Source organism: Podarcis filfolensis, assembly GCF_964270895.1.
Source record: "Podarcis filfolensis genome assembly, chromosome: 13".
Taxonomy (NCBI): Eukaryota; Metazoa; Chordata; class Lepidosauria; order Squamata; family Lacertidae; genus Podarcis; species Podarcis filfolensis.
The window spans coordinates 42002545-42025740 of NC_139615.1; the positions used below are offsets into that span (position 1 = coordinate 42002545).

The 23196-nt window shown below is 45.8% G+C and overlaps 1 protein-coding gene across 1 annotated transcript; it reads left to right on the forward strand.

The window, feature by feature from the left end:
* Nucleotides 1-6583: 6583 nt before the first annotated feature.
* LOC310748137 (interleukin-8-like) lies at nt 6584-10582 on the forward strand. Its single transcript, XM_083583742.1, has 4 exons — nt 6584-6807; nt 7564-7699; nt 8490-8573; nt 9599-10582. Exons 1-4 carry the CDS (start codon nt 6744-6746, stop codon nt 9627-9629), a joined length of 315 nt encoding a protein of 104 aa, XP_083439868.1. The 5' UTR covers nt 6584-6743; the 3' UTR covers nt 9630-10582.
* Nucleotides 10583-23196: the final 12614 nt, after the last annotated feature.

Genomic DNA, 23196 nt, shown 5'->3' on the forward strand with positions numbered 1-23196 from the left:
GGCCAAGGATTCTGGGAACTGGAGTCCAAGAGCATCTAGAGGACCACAGGTTCAATCAAACCTCCTTATCGTCATTATTTTTTATACTAACCTTCTTGGGACCCACCCCTTCAGCACACTAGACAATTTACACCTGGCAGCTTCCCTGGTGTGATTGATGCTTCTCTTTTTTATATATTTAGTTTAACAAATTAAAATTTACTTTCAAAACCCTGAACAATAAAAAGATAAACCAACAAAGATTCAATCAAATCTCTGGACTTCCTCCCACCCCTCCATGGGTTTCGTCACTAATCCTTTTCCGCTGCATATTTTAAATCACTCCGATTGTTTTGATATCCCATGTATTCCTAGTTCTTGGTACATTACAAGTGCTATCCTGCTAAAGAGCTTGACTGTTTACAGCGGTCTCTAAGTTATTGGGATGCGGGTGGCACTGTGGGTTAAACCACAGAGTCTAAGACTTGCCGATCAGAAGGTCGGTGGTTTGAATCCCCGCGACGGGGTGAGCTCCCGTTGCTCGGTCCCTGCTCCTGCCAACCTAGCAGTTCGAAAGCACATCAAAGTGCAAGTCGATAAATAGGTACTGCTCTGGTGGGAAGGTAAACGGTGTTTCCGCGTGCTGCTCTGGTTCGCCAGAAGCGGCTTAGTCATGCTGGCCACATGACCCGGAAGCTGTACACTGGCTCCCTTGGCCAATAAAGCGAGATGAGCGCCGCAACCCCAGAGTCGGCCACGACTGGACCTAATGGTCAGGGGTCCCTTTACCTTTACCTAAGGTAAGTTATATATTTCCCCCATTCTTTATTGAAATTCTGTTCTTCCTGGTTTCTGAAACCAATGATTGATGCTTCTTAGTCAATCACTTGGTTCACATGTGCAGTCAGGCTGGCTCTGTCAGCTTCCAGACCTATGGCAATACAGGACATCGCATGCCCAGGCGGAGACCCCCCAACCCCAGGCCACACCCAGGTGGAATAATGACTTGTGACAACGTGTTATGGGATTAAGATTGGCCACAACTTTATTAAACTTTCAGATGCAGGAAGATCTTGGCTTAGGCCTTGGGCGTTTATCAAGTCAAGTAACCTTTATTGGCATCACATAAGAACATTCAGAATACATTCAGAATAGATAGGCCAGTGCGTCACCCCAACGGCACAGTCACCCGCCAAAGGGCAGAAGAGGCGAGCAATCCGCCTCATCTCTGTGGGTTTCCAGCAAGGGCAGGATCCTGTAGCATACTTCAGCGACAAAAAAAATCAAATAGAGGAACTTAGCTACTGTCTTGGTGAGCTCCTGGTCTCTCCCCTGTAATAAGAAGCACATAACCTCCGTCGCTGGTTTCCATGTTGGAATATATAGGTGGTCTAGAAATTGTTTGCGGAGATCATCATACATTTTACATTTAAGGGCCATGTGAGCTTGGGTTTCCACCAGGTGGGCATCGCAGGGGCAGATCCTATCTCCTTCTGCCAAACCCGCAAACTTGGGCGTTTATCCCATCCCAGGCCCCGGCTGGGGATCTGAGGCACATCAGGGTTAGCCAATCAGTCTGGGGATTTGGCTGGCTCTGGAAGACGTATGTTTAAGCAGAGAGCCCACTCCTATTTCACAGTGGAGTGCACTGACAACCTTTCAGCGTATGGCCAGTGACTCCCCTCAACACAACCCCTTTAATGGGGAGCCCTGGGATCACCGCAGTAGGGGAGGGCATGTGTCACCTCAAAAATTTCTCTGCAAGGAGGGAGGAAATGGGAAAGCCTCACCACTGTCTTTTGCTTACCTGCCTTTAGGGCATCTTTGTGTATGAATAGGGTGAGCCTGTGACCTGGATTCAGGAATTAAAGTATGTACCATCACAAAAGAATGGCCAGGCTGCCCAAGTAAGCAATCACTGGTCATTGTCAGGTATCCTGGCAGACAGGATTTCTGTTGTAGACCGCCTCCTTCTGTGATGTATGTATGGTGTTTTTTGGGGGTGGTCTTGGGCTCCAGGGTGGGCAATTTCAAAAGTCTATATAAGGGCTTGCGCACCATTGTTCTGGGTTCCTCCTCCCTCCTTCGTGTGGTGAGTGAGGACCCTGTTGCAACAGTTTCATAAAGATCAGGCTTACTAGCCGCTTTGCTTCTCAATATTCTCTGGTTGGCCTCTGTTATTTTCTCCTACTGATAGGGAACCCACTTAAGGCCTCTATACGGGCTCTAAGGGAAAAGGAGCAGATTTTGTTTACATCAGTTTTATGGCACGAAAGCTTCGGTACTGAAAGCAGATTTGGAGAGCATGTTGATTCTCTTTTTGGAGGAACCGGATGTCTGGATAAAGCTATGGGCTTAGCAACTGCTTTCTCCTGTTTTGATGATACTTGCCAGCGTAACGAGTCTCGGGGGGGAATGATGCACCCAAGATTAAAATGTAGGAGTGCCCAGCAGTATGGTTGCAACACCTGACACACCCTTCTACCTGTTCGGTTCTTTTCACTTGTACTAACGCTGATGGAGCCCAGGGCTGTGTCTCAATGACACCAGTAAGATTGATGAGATGCTGGCAGGTCTCTGTATTAGGAAAGATCACCAGCTTTGTTGAATAGGAGTTGCAGGCGGGGGTTGCAGGCACAAAGAAACGAATCAGGCAATGTGCATTGGGTGAAGAAGAGACATGGTGTAAGATGAAGGAAAACAAACAAGACCATCATGGAATGGGGAGCCATCCTTTCGTTCATTGCCACATGGCAGAGTAACATGCACAAAGCAACCCTTGTAAGAACATACAATCTAAAAGCCAGCTGAATGTGACAGTGGCAGACCGATGCGTTAAAATAAGGATTACCATTTACTGCGTTCCTATGCGGGTGGCGCTGTGGGTTAAACTACAGAGCCTAGGACTTGCCGATCAGAAGGTTGGCGGTTTGAATCCCCGCGCCGGGGTGAGCTCCTGTTGCTCAGTCCCTGCTCCTGCCAACCTAGCAGTTTGAAAGCACGTCAAAGTGCAAGTAGATAAATAGGTATCGCTCCGGCGGGAAGGTAAACGGCGTTTCCATGCGCTGCTCTGGTTCGCCAGAAGCGGCTGAGTCATGCTGGCCACATGACCCCGAAGCTGTACGCCGGCTCCCTCGGCCAATAAAGCCAGATGAGCGCCGCAACCGCAGAGTCAGTCACAACTGGACCTAATGGTCAGGGGTCCCTTTACCTTTACCAAACGTTTGAAGCCTGATACACATGATGTAAGTCTCAACCCACACATAAGAAGAAGAGTAAGAGTTTGGATTTGATAGCCCACTTTATCACTACCCGAAGGAGTCTCAAAGCGGCTAACATTCTCCTTTCCCTTCCTCCCCCACAACAAACACTCTGTGAGGTGAGTGGGGCTGAGAGACTTCAAAGAAGTGTGACTAGCCCAAGGTCACCCAGCAGCTGCATGTGGAGGAGCGGAGACGCGAACCCGGTTCTCCAGATTACGAGTCCACCGCTCTTAACCACTGCTGTTGAATGTGTCTCCCCTCAAAGCAGCTTCCATCCGATTTGAAAGCATCAGCTGCAGGTAACCTGAGGTGTGTACACTTGGGGCAGCCGTTGCACATGCTCAGATGACTGTTTTGTTGAGCAGGAGTTTGCAGGTGCAGAGAAACAAATCAGGTCACACACACTGGCTGAAGAGGTCCCCCTCTTTGATGTGCATAGGAATGGGAAAATGTGACATGAAACGCAACTGGGGAGGGAACTACCTAGCTGTATTTTAAGTCACGAATGCGTAAATAGCTGCACCCCAATATTTATTTACTTATTATTTGCCGATGGGATTGCTAAACTAGAAGGAACAACCACTCAAAAGAAAAACACCTGGGGCTTGACGGTTTTGGAGTGAAAATTGCAGGTGGAGGTATTGTTCAGTCCACCTTTTCCACCCAGCCATACTGCATTTTGAGTCCCCTCTTTGGCCCTCACCTTTCTAGCTGCATATATAGGCAACATGCCGAAGCCAGAAGTAACCGGAACACGCTACAAAAACGTCACAAAAAGGGGCAGAACGGGGGGGGGAGGGGAGGCGGAACGGGGTGTTTGCAGTCTTTTTCAGTGGAGTTTCAAATATTCACAATTTCAGTTTTCACCTATGTCACAAGTCAATGGTGATTGCTCCTCCCTGCTTGTTTCCTTCACATCTGATGGAAGGGTGTTCCACAGGGCGGGCGCCACTACCGAGAAGGCCCTGTGCCTGGTTCCCTGTAGCTTTGCTTCTCACAATGAGGGAACTGCCAGAAGGCACTCAGCGCTGGACCTCAGCGTCCGGGCAGAACGATGGGGGTGGAGACGCCCCTTCAGGTATACTGGGCCGAGGCAGTTTAGGGCTTTAAAGGTCAGCACCAACACTTTGAATTGTGCTCGGAAACGTACTGGGAGCCAATGCAGATCTCTCAGGACCAGTGTTATGTGGTCCCGGCGGCCGCTCCCAGTCACCAGTCTAGCTGCCGCATTCTGGATTAATTGCAGTTTCCGGGTCGCCTTCAAAGGTAGCCCCACGTAGAGCGCATTTCAGTAGTCCAAGTAGTCCAATTAAATTAATTTGGCTTGATTTGTAATAATCAGGAATAATAATAATGCTAACAACAACAATTTATTATTTATACAACAAAATATTAAAATACAGTAATAAAAAATCATTTGGATCAAATATTCACGATTTCACTGGAACGTGAGCCCTGCATCAGTTGGGAGTTGCCTGTAGTTTCAGCAGGACAAAAGCTGGGTATAATATCACTGCCAAGGCTAATTTTACTCTCAGTGGGGTGGGGTGGGGGGTTGAACAAGGGGAAACAAAGGCACAGGTGAGAAAGGATGAATGTGAACCAGTGGCATTACTCATACTTGTGCTTTGCTTTGGCCAAAAAACCGAGGATTGTTTAAAAGCTGGTCCCTAAAGCACAAGTGCTATTTTCAGGCATCTGATGGTTTTTTTCAAGACAGAATAAGTCAGAAGGGTGGGGCAGCTCCATACGGATATGTCTTGTATTGACATCGCACTCCCACGCTAGCAATCAAGCCTACTCATGAAATCTGCTTTTCCGTGGGAGTCAAAACGGTTATTCTTTAGGGGAAATTACCTCGGACGCGAGTGCCATCAAAAGGAAGACGAAAGAGAGAGAGGCTAAAAATAAGTCAATCTGAAACACAATCCGTCACAATGTATAATTGCACAATTATATAAGATACTATCAAAGAAGTCGGTGCAGATTACAGCCTACGCATGTGATATATTTTATATTAAACTCGCGGGGGAGTGCCCAGTGCTGCTTGGGAATCTGTAGAAACCGAAAAATATTGCCATTTTTAGATGGGTAGAGTAAGTGGTGAGTTTGGACCCCTCGCACCAAAAATGGGGCAAAGTCTTGCCAAAGTCATGTTTCCGTCCGCCATCTTGCTAATCCAAACGCGAATGAAGACTGCCTCCCTCACCTCAGGAACATTTGCGTTGAGATTGGTGACAATACCTTGAGAGGTGGCTGAACCCATTGGGAACAGAAGGACGGCCACACCACTTTCCAAAATCTATAGTGGATTGCTCAAATGAGGCACCTTCTCGTTCCCTCCCTAGCTATGTATCCGCAGGCATTTCGTCTTCAAGAAAGGCTAGATATTCCTCTTGCCGTTAGCTGCATTAGGGTGAAAATACCAACCAAATGGTGTGAGTTCCTATGAAACTGGAGCCATTTATATGTTCTGTGTGACTGAGCGGGTGCCAGGCATGAGTAGGTTCAGCAGAGGATAATAATAATAATAATAATAATAATAATAATAATAATAATAATAATAATAATTTATTTCTATCCCGCTCTCCCCAGCCAAAGCTGGGCTCAGAGCGGTTAACAACAGTAAAATAATACAGTGGTACCTCGGGTTAAGTACTTAATTTTGTTCCGGAGGTCTGTTCTTAACCTGAAACTGTTCTTAACCTGAAGCACCACTTTAGCTAATGGGGCCTCCCGCTGCTGCTGCGCCGCCGGAGCCTGATTTCTGTTCTTATCCTGAAGCAAAGTTCATAACCTGAAGCCTATTTCCGGGTTAGCAGAGTGTGTAACCTGAAGCGTATGTAACCCGAGGTACCACTGTACAGCATTCTAAAATCAATTCATTATAAAATCAGTTTAATTAAGAAATAGTAGCAGTAGTAATAATAACAATAACAATATACCGGCATTTATGTATTTATGTATTTATTTATATTCCACCCATCTTGACTGGGTTGCCCCAGCCACTCTGGGAGGCTTCCAACGAATTAAAACACCTTACATTAAAAACTTCCCTACACAGCTTTGTGGAGAGCTGGAAGAGGAAAGGGATTCCCCCCCCACACACACCTTTTGCCCCACTTCTGAAAATTCCCTATACAGTGCAGGTCCTTATAAAAAAAAACCCAAAACGAAGAAACTGCAGAAATGGTATTCATTTGATAACGAATATTTAGAAATATCTAACGAGTTAGAAGGCACCAAGCTGGATCGAATGCTGCTTCCTGCAGGAACTCAGTTGCAATAGGAAGAGACTTTGCCACAAGATTTCCCAATGACTCATTTGTGAATTGCTTGCGCTGGGAATTTCCTCTGACAGAGTTGAAACATGGTACTTCAGGGCAAGTAGGATGGTATAAAAGCAGTAGCTCCTGCAGAGCTCAGACACAAGCCTTCTGAAGCACTCCAAGTACCCTGCCTTTCAGGACAGCAGCCAAGAGAGAAATTCCTTGCCTCAACATGAACTCCAAGGTTGTTGTTGCAGTTCTGGCTCTTTTCGTGCTCTCCAGCTCTCTGACGGAAGGTAAGCAAGACATTCCCGCTGAACTTTATTTAAAGAGTCCCACGGGGCTGCGCTTACGACCGTAGCCGCAGATACCACAATCCTACAGGGATAAAGAGGGGGGGAGAATAGCTGATAACGCAGAAACAGTTCCTCAAGCTTGTTTAGAAGAATGTGAGCCAATGAGATTCAATAGGATGTTACGCAAAGTGATTATATGTAAAACCCATAAAAATTATTATTAAAAAATAAGTAAATAGAAGAATGCTTAAGATAAACAGAGCTTCAAATCCACAGAAATGTTTGCCATCCTTGTTTTATGTTGTTCCTTTGGGCATATCTTCACTTATGTAGTATAGCTTATTAAATAAATTCAGGGAGGGTAGGCAATTATTAGGTTTTTAGGTATCTGTTGCCTTTCCCCAAATTGAAATGCTTTTTATTGATGATGTCTAAGTTGGTGCATCAATTAAAATGAAACCTGCAATTGTGAGCAACGGTCCGCTGTTTAGGGTAGCTGCTAACCCTAATGTTGAGATTCCTGCATTGCAGGGGGTGGGCTAGAGGACCTTTGAGGGTCCCTACGATTCTATGACTCTATGACTCTAGCTCATAAAAATATAAGGAGGCACTACCAGCTGAATGGCATCGAAGAGGCCTAGAGAAAAGCAACTTTTAAAGTTGTGCTTTGGGGGCAGGGGTACAGATGTTCAGTGTAAAGATGTTTTGTAAAGAGAGTTGTCCCATTTAACTGGTTTCTATCCTGCTCTTTCGTAGGTGTCTCACTGGCCCGGATCGGGAGCGAGCTGCGCTGCCAATGCATAAGCACCCATTCCACGTTCATCCCGACCAGACACATTCAAGATGTCAAACTGACCCAAAGTGGACCCCACTGCAAGAACGTTGAAATCATGTAAGTCTGCTTTTGGAATTTGAGTCTCACTCTTGCTAGATTTAGAGCCCCATCTACCAAGACGGGACGCGGGTGGCACTGTGGGTTAAACCACAGAGCCTAGGGCTTGCCGATCAGAAGGTTGGCGGTTCGAATCCCCGCAACAGGGTGAGCTCCCGTTGCTCGGTCCCTGCTCCTGCCCACCTAGCAGTTCGAAAGCACGTCCAAGTGCAAGTAGATAAATAGGTACTGCTCCAGTGGGAAGGTAAACGGCGTTTCCGTGTGCTGCTCTGGTTCGCCAGAAGTGGCTTAGTCATGCTGGCCACATGACCCGGAAGCTGTACGCTGGCTCCCTCGGCCAGTAAAGCGAGATGAGCGCCGCAACCCCAGAGTCGGCCACGACAGGACCTTATGGTCAGGGGTCCCTTTACCTTTACCTACCAAGACGTTCTGCAGCGAAAAGGCCCATTGCATAACTCCCATGTGTTTAAAACTCTCGGCTGGGTCATTTCCCAGTAGATTGTGCTTCTGGATGAGGGTCTTCCCCAGTTGTGGAAAAGAAATAGCAAAGATATCATGAACTGTTCCACTGAAACTGTAAGTGGACATTCTATAAAAAGTTGATTACTAGGGGATTAGACACCCCCCCCCATTTAAGACATTTAACCAAGTAGTTAGGTTCTTGTCAATGTTTTTGCATCATGAATGTATCGAAGGGTGTTATATAAATCTAAACAAACAGACAAATAAATGGATAAATAACACTCTGCAACGAAGATGCCTGACCTTTGCTGTTTCCCTTTGCTTGCAGTGCTACTCTTAAGGACGGGAAAGAAGTATGCTTGGAGCCCACAGCTAGATGGGTGAAAGTGATCATCAAAGCCATCCTTGATAAGTAAGTTGTCATTCTCTTCTGGTTTTAAGAACAACTGCAATGCTATGCACATATATATTTGGGAGTAAGCTCCATTGGACACAGTGAGACTCTGGCTCAAACATGCCTAAAACTTTTGCTGCAAAGCTTATTTTCAATTAGGTTTGTGCAAGAAAACTTCCAGGCGCCATTGTCCCCGTGGGTCTGATTTGTCCCTTCTCCTTCCAGATATACCCCAAATCCTTCACCTGCCCCTCTTTGCAGGCTGCATCCACAACCAGACAAATGTTCATAAACCTTGTGATCATAACTATAATGTTCTAACGGCTGGCAAAAGAAAATGAGATACGCAAAGGAGATATTTCGTTGCCTTAGCCCTGGACCAAGCTTGTGGTCCTCCAGACGTCGCACTCCCAGTCCCATAAGCCCTAGTGAGGACAGGCAACGATGATGGGAGTTGTAGTTCGACAGTATCTGCAGGGCCGCCAATTCCCCATCCCTGCCACAGACCATGGCTAAGTCCCTGAAATATTAGGGTCATCTAGTCCAACCCCCTGCAGAGGATGATTTTCGTTGGTGCAATCTTTGCAAGAACCAGGCTTAACTGGGCATATCTGAACAGAGACTCAGGCCACACTTCCACTTTCCCCGGGCCTAGAAACACGGGTCAGAGCAGTTTTCTGCTTGTCCTGAGCTCTCTAGGCCTGAATCAGAACATTTTTGTCTCTGCTTTCCTCCAGAAAACCCCCTCTTTGGTGCTAAAACAGAACAAACAGCAATCCGTGGAACACTCAATTGCTTTTTGTTCCAATTTTGCACTAAAGATCAGGTTTCCCCAGGGGAAAGCAGGAAGGCAAATAGAGGTTTGAAACCCTATCAGACGTTAGTAAACATGACTCCATGCCTCAGCTTTGCCCATTAACTGAACCAGACCTTTAATGATACTGAACATCTGTTTTTTGCTTTTTAAAAATAGCTCATTTCAGTTCTCCTGGGCCATTCCGTCGACTTGTTTCTAACCTCTCCTCGCTTTTCCTTTATTCCAGGGCTCAAGCCAATGCAGAATCCCAGCTATAAGGAAAAAACTTTCAGAATCTCTCCTGTTTTGCTTCCTGAAAGAAGCTGAGCCATTTCTACCATTTCTACCAAGCCTACTTTATATAAGAGCCTTTTATAAATGGGGATATTTTGGTCTTATTTATGTATTTATTTTACAACTTTGCTGATAGAAAACCCTTTGTAAGGATGTATTTAAAATAAGTGTAAAAGGACGGCCTTGTGCAGGAAGCAGGAAGATGAGGTGGTTAAGTCAAGGTGATTTGGAAAGTGGAATGTATTGCTAAGTGCAGTAGCAATAGTGGTGAAACTGTGTGTACACCAAGCCATTATTATAGTACAAATTGGCAAATCCTGGTCCCTTGGGGCACAGGCAAAGCTAACACAGCTGCATCAAGAGAGCCAGCTACCCACTGTTGATCACTTTAGTAGTTACAGCACCAGGAGACACGGGTTCAAATCCCCACTCAGCCATGAAACTCAACCTATAGCCTTGGGCTGGTCCGTATCTGTCAGCCAAATCTACCTCATGAGGTTGAGGGGGAAAGAGCCGTGTGTGATGCTCCAAGCACCAGAGGAAGGGTGGGATGAAATGTTATTTAGTTAATATCTGTCATATCTGAAGTGCCTTTCAGATATTTTGTTTTTTTTTTTCAGTTTCTAATCTATTTATTCACATGGTCATATCTGAAGTAATTATTTGTTGTCCTTGAAATTTTCTGTGTCTTATTTTAATTATTATTATTAGAAAATAGTCATATTTAAGTGGGGGGGGGTCTTATTTATTCAAATGGTTTGTCAAAGCACAGCCTGAAGTTTTCCTCACGAGAATTCCTCACGCAGAGATGCCATTCTGAAGCCTCGCGTTTGTACATGAGATGTCATTATTTATGTATTTATTGACCGAGAAATGTTGAGCACTGTCAAAGCATGTTTGCCTGTGTGCAACGGAATAAATTATTTTCATGTTGAAATACGGAGTTCCTTTGTCTTGTCGCTGCAGTAAACGGACGTTGGCTTCACCTTTGCTTCCTTAGAGAGATTTCACACATAAGCAGGACAGAAAGCTTTGTTACTGGGGGTATGGGGAAGATAACAGGATCAGCCCCACCCATGAGGCAGACTGAGGGAGTCCCTCAGCCAGTGGCAGAATCCAAAGGGTGCCTTCATGGGTGATCCTTGTTGTTGGATTAACAGCTGCAGTGAGATTCGGCTCCTGGCAAGATCTCATGAGATCCCCGCAAAATCTCAAGAGAGTCCTGCAAGACTGTTCAAAGGCCTCTGGAGGCCTCTTGCAGCCTTCCAGAGACCCTGCGAGGTGAGGTTTCTTTCATAGAATCATAGAATCATAGAGTTGGAAGAGACCACAAGGGCCATCGAGTCCAACCCCCTGCCAAGCAGGAAACACCATCAGAGCACTCCTGACATATGGTTGTCAAGCCTCTGCTTAAAGACCTCCAAAGAAGGAGACTCCACCACACTCCTTGGCAGCAAATTCCACTGTCGAACAGCTCTTACTGTCAGGAAGTTCTTCCTAATGTTTAGGTGGAATCTTCTTTCTTGTAGTTTGGAACCATTGCTCCGTGTCCGCTTCTCTGGAGCAGCAGAAAACAACCTTTCTCCCTCCTCTATGTGACATCCTTTTATATATTTGAACATGGCTATCATATCACCCCTTAACCTCCTCTTCTCCAGGCTAAACATGCCCAGCTCCCTTAGCCGTTCCTCATAAGGCATCGTTTTCAGGCCTTTGACCATTTTGGTTGCCCTCCTCTGGACACGTTCCAGTTTGTCAGTGTCCTTCTTGAACTGTGGTGCCCAGAACTGGACACAGTACTCCAGGTGAGGTCTGACCAGAGCAGAATACAGTGGCACTATTACTTCCCTTGATCTAGATGCTATACTCCTATTGATGCAGCCCAGAATTGCATTGGCTTTTTTAGCTGCCGCGTCACACTGTTGGCTCATGTCAAGTTTGTGGTCAACCAAGACTCCTAGATCCTTTTCACATTCTTTCTTTCTTTTTAAAATAATTTTTATTAACAGACCAATCAAATCAAATCACATTAATACCAAATTACAAAGCCAAATTTTAATTTTTTGTTGAGGGTACCCATATTTCAAGTTCCGAAAGGGATCCAATCATCTTGTTGCTGCTGCTTTAATGTCCACAAATCCGACCAAATGATGTACACAATTCTATCCAATCCTTTCTTGTTGTTTTCCACATCTCTTCTTGTTATTTTCATATATTACGAAGTGAGGTTTCAGCAGGGGCAGCAAGCGGGGGGCAGGGGGCGGCACATGCACAAACCAACACCTTCCCATTGCAGTCAGCGAAATGGGCCACCTCTGCCAGATAAACAAGTCTGTGAGGAAGAGGTTGAGGCTTCAGCGTGTCTTGCACCAAAATCAGGCAGGACAAGTTGCTGGGGTGTCCAGCAGAGGACACTGCCCAGGGGAGCCAAAGGTCAGGTTAGGTAAAGGACCCCTGGATGGTTAAGTCCAGTCAAAGGCGACTATGGGGTGCGGCGCTCATCTCACTTTTCAGGCCAAGGGAGCCGGCGTTTGTCCACAGACAGCTTCCCGGGTCTGTTATAGGAATTCTAAGGTCTCAAATATAGAACGAGTGTTGATAATTGCAACAAGGAAAACACACATGCATAAGTATATAAACCACATGTCTAAAATAGTGCAGGAGAACAATCAAAAAGCCATCTTGGCTCTCCTAAAGCAGGGATCAGCAAACTTTTTCAGCTGGGGGTCAGTCCACTGTCCCTCAGACCTTGTGGGGGGCCGGACTATATTTTGAAGGGGGGAAAATGAATGAATTCTTATGTCCCACAAATAACCCAGAGATGCATTTTAAATAAAAGCACACATTCTACTCATGTAAAAACACCAGGCAGGTCCCACAAATAACCCAGAGATGTATTTTAAATAAAAGAACACATTCTAATCATGTAAAAAACATGCTGATTCCCGGACCGTCTGCAGGCCGGATTGAGAAGGCGATTGGGCCGGATCCGGGCCCCAGGCCTTAGTTTGCCTAATCATGTCCTAAAGATTCTCAATATTTCCTCTGCCTCCTTAATCCCCCTTACCTGATATTAATCGGGGAAGTTCCTGAAGGGATTCCTTTCCTTTATCTATATATATCCTATATATCCTTGGTATTAATTGTCATTGTTTGCTCAGAGGCTTGGCATTGAGGGTTCTCTGACTGGCATTCTGGTGGTTTTATCAAATGCGAATGTTTTGTGTAAACTGTGTCTGGAACTATGCAAAACTTGCTAAATCCTCAGGAACATCACACCTTGGCCTGCCTGAGCCACAGTAACCCCACCTGAAGTGTGATGTAATTTCTGACTTTTTGTAGAATGGATGTCCTTCTTCTCCATGCCAAAATCAAAACCCTTAAAAAGAGGTTTCTTCTGGCTTCTAGGTCTCTCTTGCCTCCTTCCTAGGAGGGGAGGGAACTCTGTTGCAACTGAAAAATAAAGATCTGCCTAGCTTTCACTTCATCCTGCCCTCCATCCATTCATCTCTGACTGATCGAGGACTTAGGGGAATCAGTCCCTTGGGGAGTTCGGCAGCAAAAGCCAACCACCCCCATTTTCTCTATATCACGGGTCATGTGGCCAGCATGACTAAACTGCTTCTGGCGCAATGGGACACTGTGACGGAAGCCAGAGTGCACAGAAACGCCGTTAACCTTCCCGCCGCAGTGGTACCTATTTATCTACTTGCACTGGTATGCTTTCGAACTGCTAGGTTGGCAGAAGCTGGGACAAGGCAACGGGAGCACACTCAATTTTGCGGATTCGAACCACCAACCTTCCGATCGGCAAGCCCAAGAGGCTCAGTGGTTTAGACCACAGCGCCACCGGCTCTCCTTCTCCAGAAACAGAGTGGTGTTTGAGCACGTTCCTGGTTTGCAAGTCTTGCCTGGGGGCATCTCACGTTAAAGAGCGCTGTGCAAAAGCAACAGTTTATGGTTGGGTAAGATTCTTGTGATTCTTAAAGGGGACAGTCGCCCATTCCTGGGGGGGAACAGAGCACAACTTGTTTTGGGGTGCAGGGCAGGGAAACCTCACTTTCTTATTGAGGCATCTCACGTTTGGCTCTGTTTTTGAGCTCCCCTGAGAATAAGGGGAAAAGAAACAACTGTAACCTCATAGAGCAAACATGCTTTTTTGAAAAACAAAACAAAAAACCCAGAAGTGCTTGACTCTGCCACTTTTATCTTGAAGGAAAAGGAGTTGATTGGCAGTTGCTGCTGGTGGAGTGAAGAGAGACATCCGGATAGGAAACAGTAAGTACAACATCTCCCTTACCCTGCCCTGAGACTGAGGCTAAAAAAAGCAGTGGTAGTGGCGGTGCTAAACACACACACACACACACACACACACACACACACACTTTCTCTTTCTCTTTCTCTTTCTCTTTCTCTTTCTCTTTCTCTTTCTCTTTCTCTCCCAGGACATTTCCAGATAATCCCTTGAACATTCATCCCAATTTGTTTCTAGGGAGATTAGACAACGTTGGCAATGGCATGAGCATTCATTCTGTTTGCTGGGAGGTTAGATGATGCTGCATCAGACCACTGTAAGCAGACGAAAACATTAAAGGTAAAGGGATCCCTGACCATTAGGTCCAGTCGTGACCGACTCTGGGGTTGCGGCACTCATCTCGCTTTATTGGCCGAGGGAGCTGGTGTACAGCTTCCAGGTCATGTGGCCAGCATGACTAAGCCCCTTCTGGCGAACCAGAGCAGCGCATGGAAACGCCGTTTACCTTCCCGCCCGAGTGGTACCTATTTATCTACTTGCACTTTGACGTGTTTTCGAACTGCTAGGTTGGCAGGAGCAGGGACCGAGCAACAGGAGCTCACCCCATCACGGGGATTCGAACTGCCAACCTTCTGATTGGCAAGTCCTAGGCTCTGTGGTTTAACCCACAGCGCCACCCGCATCCCGACGAAAACATTAGCAGGGTTTTAATCTCACTTGTAATGTAACAAATACCATGGACAATACGTATAGATACAAAACACAGACTATGAAATTATATGCAGTTGGAAATGTTGACAATAGGACACATGGCGAGGATGGGGGTGGGGGAAGCCTCGAGATTCAGAGAAATTTGTATTTTATGGATATGTATTTGGTATTGTGGGACGCAATTTCTATTACACATTGTTATCCATCTTATTTAGTATTTCAGTATTTAAAATGGAACTTGTTTATTCTAATAGGAGTTTTGATTTTTCGATATGGTTTTGCAAGTATCCTTTAAACATCTTCCAGTCCCTGTCTATCTTCTCTTTTGAGATCCTTCCAGTTTCTCCCATTGTTTTGGATATATTGTAGTACTCCAATAATTTGGCAAGCCACTCTATTTCTGTCGTTATAATACCACTTTTCCAATTTTTCTCAATCAATAGCCTTGCGGCTGCAACCCCATCGTCGCCTTTGACTGGACTTAACCGTCCAGGGGTCCTTTATCTTTTTTACCTGCTCTTTTCTAGCCTCTGCTGAAGGACGGGAGAACGAGGGAGAGGCTACTGTTTACGGCTTGATCGCTCTTCCTTCCAGTTAACAGCGGCAGTAAAAAGCATGCTGAACACCACAGTGTACTTTCAGTCGATGAACTTGATAAGGCCCTTGGTTCAGCACTTGCAAAAGAAACTACTTATCTTCTCTGTTCTTTTCTGGCACAGTGCACAAATTAATTCCCAGCATTTGCAAGAGGTGGGTGGTAACCACTAACTCAGGCGCCTTAAAAAAAAAGGATTAGAGAAGCTAGAGGATTGTGCCCTCTGTTTGGAGGCGGGGGTTGTTGTTTTGTTTGCACCCAGCAAAGATGATTCATTTCCCTTTGCCAAGGGATTTATTTACAGCACTGCTCTTTGGTCCCGCCTGCTTGGCCCTCAGATCATTGAGCAGATAAAAATCTGGCCCTTGGACCAAAAAAAGGTTGCCAACCGCGGAGTAAGTAGACCACACCAGTCGGTAAAAGGTAAAGGTAAAGGGACCCCTGACCATTAGGTCCAGTTGTGACCGACTCTGGGGTTGCGGCGCTCATCTCGCTTTATTGGCCGAGGGAGCCGGCGTACAGCTTCCGGGTCATGTGGCCAGCATGACTAAGCCGCTTCTGGCGAACCAGAGCAGTGCACAGAAACGCCGTTTACGTTCCCGCCGGAGTGGTACCTATTTATCTACTTGCACTTTGACGTGCTTTCGAACTGCTAGGTTGGCAGGAGCAGGGACCAAGCAACGGGAGCTCACCCTGTCGCGGGGATTCAAACCACCGACTTTCTGATCGGCAAGTCCTAGGCTCTGTGGTTTAACCCACAGCGCCACCCGCGTCCCACACCAGTCGGAGACCCACCTTATTTTTACGGTTGTTGTAGTTTTGTTGGCATCTATCTGCCTTGAGAGACAATGGAGTATGCCTTCGGAGGTGACGCCAAACCACTGAGTTAGCAGCACTAAAGTGACTGCCCTGGGGTGCGAGCTTGGGCAGTGCGTATGGAGGTCCTGGGCTTCCCAGACAACAAGACCACCTTCTTGGCCTCACTGATGGGGTCCAAAGGAAAGCAGAGCAATATGTTTGGCACCAGCTTGGCTGCAGGAGTTGCCGGAAGGATACAAGGCACCATTGAATCTTTGAACTGTGTGCTTACTGACCAGGATGTTCCTGTGACATTGGCATAACAGTGCAATTCATACAGGACCTTCCTCATATTATTCTGCATTATTAGTTGTTCTGCGTTGCCTCCCCAATATTATTAAAGGAAAAGCGACCCCTGACCATTAGGTCCAGTCGTGACTGACTCTGGGGTTGCGGCGCTCATCTCGCTTTATTGGCCGAGGGAGCCGGCGTACAGTTTCCGGGTCATGTGGCTGGCATGACTAAGCCACTTCTGGCAAACCAGAGCAGCGCACGGAAACGCCGTTTATCTTCCCGCCGGAGTGGTATCTATTTATCTATTTGTACTTTTGATGTGCTTTCGAATTGCTAGGTTGGCAGGAGCATTGACCGAGCAACGGAAGCTCACCCCATTGTGGGGATTCAAACTGCCAACCTTCTGATCGGCAAGTCCTAGGCTCTGTGGTTTAATCCACAATGCCACCTGCGTCCCCCAATATTATTACATTAAGGTAAAAAAGGTCAAGGACCCCTGGACAGTTAAGTCCAGTCAAAGGCGACTATGGGGTTGCTGCGCTCATCTCGCTTTCAGGCCGAGGGAGCCGGTGTTTGTCCACAGACAGCTTTCCGGGTCCTGTGGCCAGCATGACTAAGCCACTTCTGGTGCAACGGAACACCGTGAGGAAAACTAGAGCGCACGGAAACGCTGTTTACCTTCCCGCCGGAGCAGTACCTACTTATCTACTTGCACTGGTATGCTTTTGAACTGCTAGGTTTGCAGGAGCTGGGACAGAGCAACTGGAGCTCACTCTGTCGTGGGGATTAGAACCGCTGACCTTCCAATCGGCAAGCCCAAGAGGCTCAATGGTTTAGACCACAGCGCCACCGGCTTCCCTTTTCCAGAAGCAACCGGATGTGTGCGTATCCAGAGGTACCACTGTATTACATTATTGCCATGCAGAAGGGCACAATGTTAGGCTTCAGGGGAGTGTCTGCAATATTTAGGTCATGCCCAGAAGACTCTTGTTTAGGGAATTTGATCCTCCATTCCAGTGCAAGTCATCCCCAAGGGACAAATGTGCCGTTTCCTTGAACCTGCACTGAACTCGTGCCAAATCCTCAGGGCTGGCTGACACAAGGATGAGCCCAAGTTTTGTGGTCGGGATGTCTGGCCCTAAGACAGAGGGTGTGTCCCAAAGAAGAGATTGCAACTCTTTAGCCTCAGCCAGCCAGAGTCAGGAAACCCAAACATTTCCACACTCTGCTTATCAGTTAAATACGCCACGTATCGGCTCTAATCCCATGAAACGCAAGAGGAGAAAAACAGCTCTTGCAGCCGGAGTACGACGCTCTGGAATGATTCATGGAGAGAACAGGGCAGACTGTTGCTTGTCCGTCCTCTCAGAGCCAGTGCAGGGCTGAGACTCTGGTTTAACCAGCAGGGCCAGCCCTATCATTAGGGAGAGTGAGGCGGTTGCCTCCGGCGGCAGATACTGAGCGCTGGAGAGTGACAACGTGGTGTCAGAAGTGCCTAAGTTAGGTCGCTTTCTCATCACCGGCGCTGGGCCAGTTTGGTTGCTTCCTCTATGAGCAACTGTGTGTGTGTGTCACTAGTTCCCTGTTCACTAGGTCTGTGTGTCACTAGTTCCCTGGTCATTAGTTCTGTCTGCTTTGCTTGTAATTATGGCAATTTTCTGGATTAGGCATGGGAGACTCGGATGCTAAGTGGTTGCCCGCATGCCAAATCAGAGGCAGGAAGTAAGTGTGTGGGTGGCTGCTATAATAAGATACCGTATTTTTCGCTCTATAAGATGCACCAGACCACAAGGCGCACCTAGTTTTTGGAGGAGGAAAACAAGAAAAAAAATATTCTGAATCTCAGAAGCCACAACAGCAAGAGGGATCGCTGCGCAGTGAAAGCAGCAATCCCTCTTGCTGTTCTGGCTTCTGGGATAGCTGCGCAGCCTGCATTCGCTCCATAAGACGCACACACATTTCCCCTTACTTTTTAGGAGGGAAAAGGTGAGTCTTATAGAGCAAAAAATACGGTATTCACTTGCTGACAGTCCATATTTGGGGGGAGGGTGTTGGAGGGCCCCCTTCATCCTCAAATAGACCCTATGTTAGAGCAAGTCGCTGTGATTGGACCACGTCTCAATCAAATCTCTGTGTGCTGCACAATAATTTAATTTAATTTGCATTTGCATCTTCAGAAAACACTCGCACCTTTGAAAGCAGCACAGTTCTTTCCCTTGCCACCTAAAGGACGCCCCCCTGCAACAGACATGCTATTAAAATTTTATTTATACTTTTCATATATATACATTTCATTGATTTTACAGTCATTTTGACATTTTAAAACTTGACTTTCTTTCCCCTCTTTCTGTGGTTCCTTAAATTTATTTTTAACATCTTCTGCATATCCAAATTAACTTAACTTACTCATTTATTTATCTTCTTTAAATATATACTCTTACTTAACTGCAGGTTATTACAATAATCCTGCCAGTGTTTGTATCTGTTTACAATTTGTCTGTAAATATTCCAAAAACCATTTCCATTCTTTTATAAAAAGTTTGTTATCTCGATCTCTTATTCTTCCGGTACGTTTCACCATTTCTTCATATTCCATAAGTTTTTGTATCCATTCTTCCTTTGCTGGGACTTCTTCTTCTTCCCATTTTTGGGCAACTATCATTCTTGCCACTGCAGTTGCATACATGAATAAATTTCTATACAATTTAGGTAGTTCTATCCCTATAATTAGGGACGCGGGTGGCACTGTGGGTTAAACCACAGAGCCTAGGACTTGCCGATCAGAAGGTCAGTAGTTTGAATCCCCGCGACGGGGTGAGCTCCTGTTGCTCAGTCCCTGCTCCTGCCAACCTAACAGTTCGAAAGGACGTCAGAGTGCAAGTCGATAAATAGGTACTGCTCCGGCGGGAAGGTAAACAGCGTTTCCATGCGCTGCTCTGGTTTGCCAGAAGCAGCTTATTCATGCTGGCCACATGACCCAGAAGCTGTACGCCGGCTCCCTTGGCCAATAAAGCAAGATGAGCGCCGCAACCCCAGAGTCGGCCATGACTGGACCTAATGGTCAGGGGTCCCTTTACCTTTACCTTTTTATCCCTATAATTCCCAAGAGAAAAACTTCTGGGTTGTTTTTATATATATACAAACATTCTTTTAAACATGCTATTCTCTGGCATGTACTATTAGCGCAAGAAAAAGCTTCAGAACAGAACTAAATGACATTTTAAAAAAATGTGTGCCTTCAGAATGTTCATCTAGGCATGTTGTCACCAGCAAAGTCGCAATCTTTTGCTTCACCATGTGCAATATTGGGAAGTTTCTAGGTTCCCCCTGCCCTCTTATGCAATATTTCACAGGCTGTCACTCGGAAGCTCTTCCACAAAATGTGCTGAAAAGGCCATTTGTGCTTTGAGTCACAGAAAGCCAACAACATACAAAGAATGAAAGGTTCACAAAATGACCAGGTCTGCTAATAGGCTGAGTTGCTTGGTAGCTAATCAGGGTATCTGCCAAATGTTTACCTGCCCAATAGTCAGAGCGTCCACCTATCCTGTCAAGCCATTTCCCCATTTATTCATCGCATTTAAAGCCCACCTGGCTGTAATTGTAATCCAGTTCTTTCATCTTGCAATATTCCCTTCATATTCTCCACCACCACCTCATGAACACCCTAAGGCAGTGATGGCAAACCTTTTAGAAACCGAGCGCCCAAACTGCAACCCAAAACTCACTCATTTATCGCAAAGTGCCAACACGGCAATTTAACCTGTATATCTCATTTTTTCCTCTGTGTTTCATGTTTCTTCTCTGTGACTGCTGTTGTAACAAATAATCCTTCATAAAAGTTATTGCATTACATTCTTCATTAAATTATCTTTCCATTAATATATAATTTTATGGCATAACTCAGTGTGTTTTTTTCTAAAAAAATGTTTCGGGGTACTCTCATATTGACTCAAGAAAATCACCACAGGGCGGGGAGGGGGGGAATAAATACAGTTCAAATATGGAAAAATAAATACAGTGGTATCAGTTTTCGAACAGCTTAGTTCTTGAAATACAGTGGTACCTTGGGTTACATACATTTCAGGTTACAGACGCTTCAGGTTACAGACTCCGCTAACCCAGAAATATTACCTCGGATTAAGAACTTTGCTTCAGGATGAGAACAGAAATTGTGCTCCGGCGGCGCGGCGGCAGCAGGAGGCCCCCATTAGCTAAAGTGGGGCTTCAGGTTAAGAACAGTTTCAGGTTAAGAACGGACCTCCAGAACAAATTAAGTTCTTAACCAGAGGTACCACTGTACTTGGAACCTGAAGACTTCAAGCCCAGAAATGAGTGTTTCGGTTTTGGAACTTTTTTCGGAAGCAGAACATGCTCTGTTCTGAGTACAACTTCCATTTTAAGTGCCACACTTCCATTTCCTAGTGAGGGAAGGCAGGCCCGGTGCTGAGGGAGGGAACAGTGGTGTCACAACCGGGGGAGGGGCGCCCCAGGTGCCATGTCTGGGGGGCGTGTGACAAGGCATCCCGCGGGGGCTCGCGGCGGCACGAGCAGCCATTGCGCCCCCACAGCCGCATGTGGAGGATCCTCCGTTCTCAGCTGCAGCCACGAACACGGGAGCCCTCCTCTCCTCCCCACCCCCTCCCATAGCTGTCAACTGCTCCCTTTTTTTAAGGGAAATTCCCTTATTCCAAATAGGATTCCTTGCAAGAAAAGGGAAAAGTTGACAGCTATGCCCCCACCCCCAGCACGGAAACTATGGCTCTGCTGGGGCGACAGCTTGCATGCCCACAGAGAGGGCTCTGAGTGCCCTCTCTGGCACGCGTGCCATAGGTTCGCCACCACTGCCCTAAGGTCACTATTAGCGTTGGAACGAATCCCCAGAGACCAAACCATGGAAATAAGAGTCTAAGGGAGAAATGCTACAATAATCAGCATTTTTACTATATTCATATTATTTAGGCGGGGCTCTGTTCTAATACCTGGATCCAGCAATTGTTAAATTTTAAGGAAGGATTCAAATGGTTGTAATAGGTGAACAAGTCTCCTGGTAACGGCACACTAAGTATGGGCTGTTAAGGTAACAAAGGAAGTGGCTTGAGGAGGGAGTCTGTTGTCTGTTTCCTCATTGTGCCCCCTCAAAAAATGTCCCTGGAGCCACGGCACGCCAGCCTCCTCTGCTATGCCACTGGTGAGATCTCACCCAGAATCGGCGCCAATGTTGATGCCACTCTCATTCTCTTGCTCTCAAGCTGCAGCTTTTCTCCAGCTTCCTTAAACCTACCGTATTTTTCGCTCTATAAGATGCACCAGACCACAATTCACACCTAGTTTTTGGAGGAGGAAAACAAGAAAAAAAATATTCTGAATCTCAGAAGCCAGAACAGCAAGAGGGATCGCTTCACAGTGAAAGCAGCAATCCCTCTTGCTGTTCTGGCTTCTGGGATAGCTGTGCAGCCTGCATTCGCTCCATAAGACGCACACACATTTCCCCTTACTTTTTAGGAGGGAAAACGTGAGTCTTATAGAGCAAAAAATATGGTACTTTTGTTGTTACAGGAGTGGGGGAAAGAAAGAAACTTCAGATGCTCAAAGAAAGATTATGTCCACGCCCAACAGCCTTCGAATTAATCCTTCTTTGAGGGCATGTTTTGAAAAGTCTTTCTCAGCAAGTGCATCAACGCTGACAAAATCTCCTACTGTGATAGAAGAATGATTATTCCGAAACACATTTGGCTTGAACACTTTTTTTTCTCAAGTGCATGGAGTTTCTTCCTCTTCGCCCCCCCCCCCCCAATCCTGTCAGCGGTGCTTTCCCAGTTTTGTGGACATTTTTCTATCGTTGAACTGAAAGATTTGTCAGTTTTTGTCCTCTCACTTCCTCATACATCCTGTCTTAACCCTAGTTCTCCACAGTTCTCTAGCAATTTCAATTGTTTAAAATAAAGAAGACCTCACAGAAATCCAACACTGTGAATTTCTCTTAATAAACAAATTTAAAGGCAGTTTTGACTAATGTACTTTTCTTTTGCAAGCAATGTTTCCTGGTATAATGCACTTTTTGTATACAATTTTCACTAATATATAAATTGTTATGCATACTTTCCCATAATATATGCATTTTTTTGAAGCACTGGTTGGTTGGATTACTGAATTGCAAATTTGGTTAGGTTCGAATTTCAAAAGAAAGCTGTGTTTCAGTTCTCACCTTATTTCAGAACGATCGAATTTGATAAGATTCGCTTTTAAATGTGAACTGAATCAAATTTCCTTCCCATCCTTAACACTAACATAAACATATCAACACCTTTATTAGCCCCTCCCTTCAGATGGGAAGGAATAAGAAAATGTTTGTACCCTCCCCCCACGAAAAAACCCCTTATGATATATTTTCCCATTCAGAAATTTCAAGAAATATCTCCAGCTATTTTCTGTCCATTAGTTCTGATAAGGAACCATAACGCACTCACCCCAAGCCATTAATTCTCATTTGTCCAATACAGTCATACCTTGGTTTTCGAACAGCTTAGTTCTGAACATTTTGGCTCCCGAACGTTGCAAACCCGGAAGTGAGTGTTCCAGTCTGCGAACTATTTTTGGAAGCTGAACGTCTGACGGGGCTTCCGCAGATTCTGATTGGCTGTAGGAGCTTCCTGCAGCTAATCAGAAGCTGCGATTTGGTTTTAGAACGTTTTGGAAGTCAAATGGACTTCCGGATCGGATTCTGTTTGACTCCCAAGGTACGACTGTACATGCAAAAAGTCGTGGTTTTTAATACATGGGTTCACATTCACTGAATGTACAGTGTTGGAAAGATTCATTTTTAAAATAAATATCATAGCAAGCAATAGCCAATGGTTAGGTTTACAAAATATTGTTGGGAGTTTGGGGGAAGAGT

Coding starts and splice junctions, on each gene's coding strand:
- LOC310748137 (XM_083583742.1), top strand. CDS start 6,744: ATGAACTCCAAGGTTGTTGTTGCAGTTCTGGCTCTTTTCGTGCTCTCC. Junction 7,700..8,489: donor TGCAAGAACGTTGAAATCAT/GTAAGTCTGCTT, acceptor CTTTGCTTGCAG/TGCTACTCTTAAGGACGGGA. Junction 8,574..9,598: donor ATCAAAGCCATCCTTGATAA/GTAAGTTGTCAT, acceptor CCTTTATTCCAG/GGCTCAAGCCAATGCAGAAT.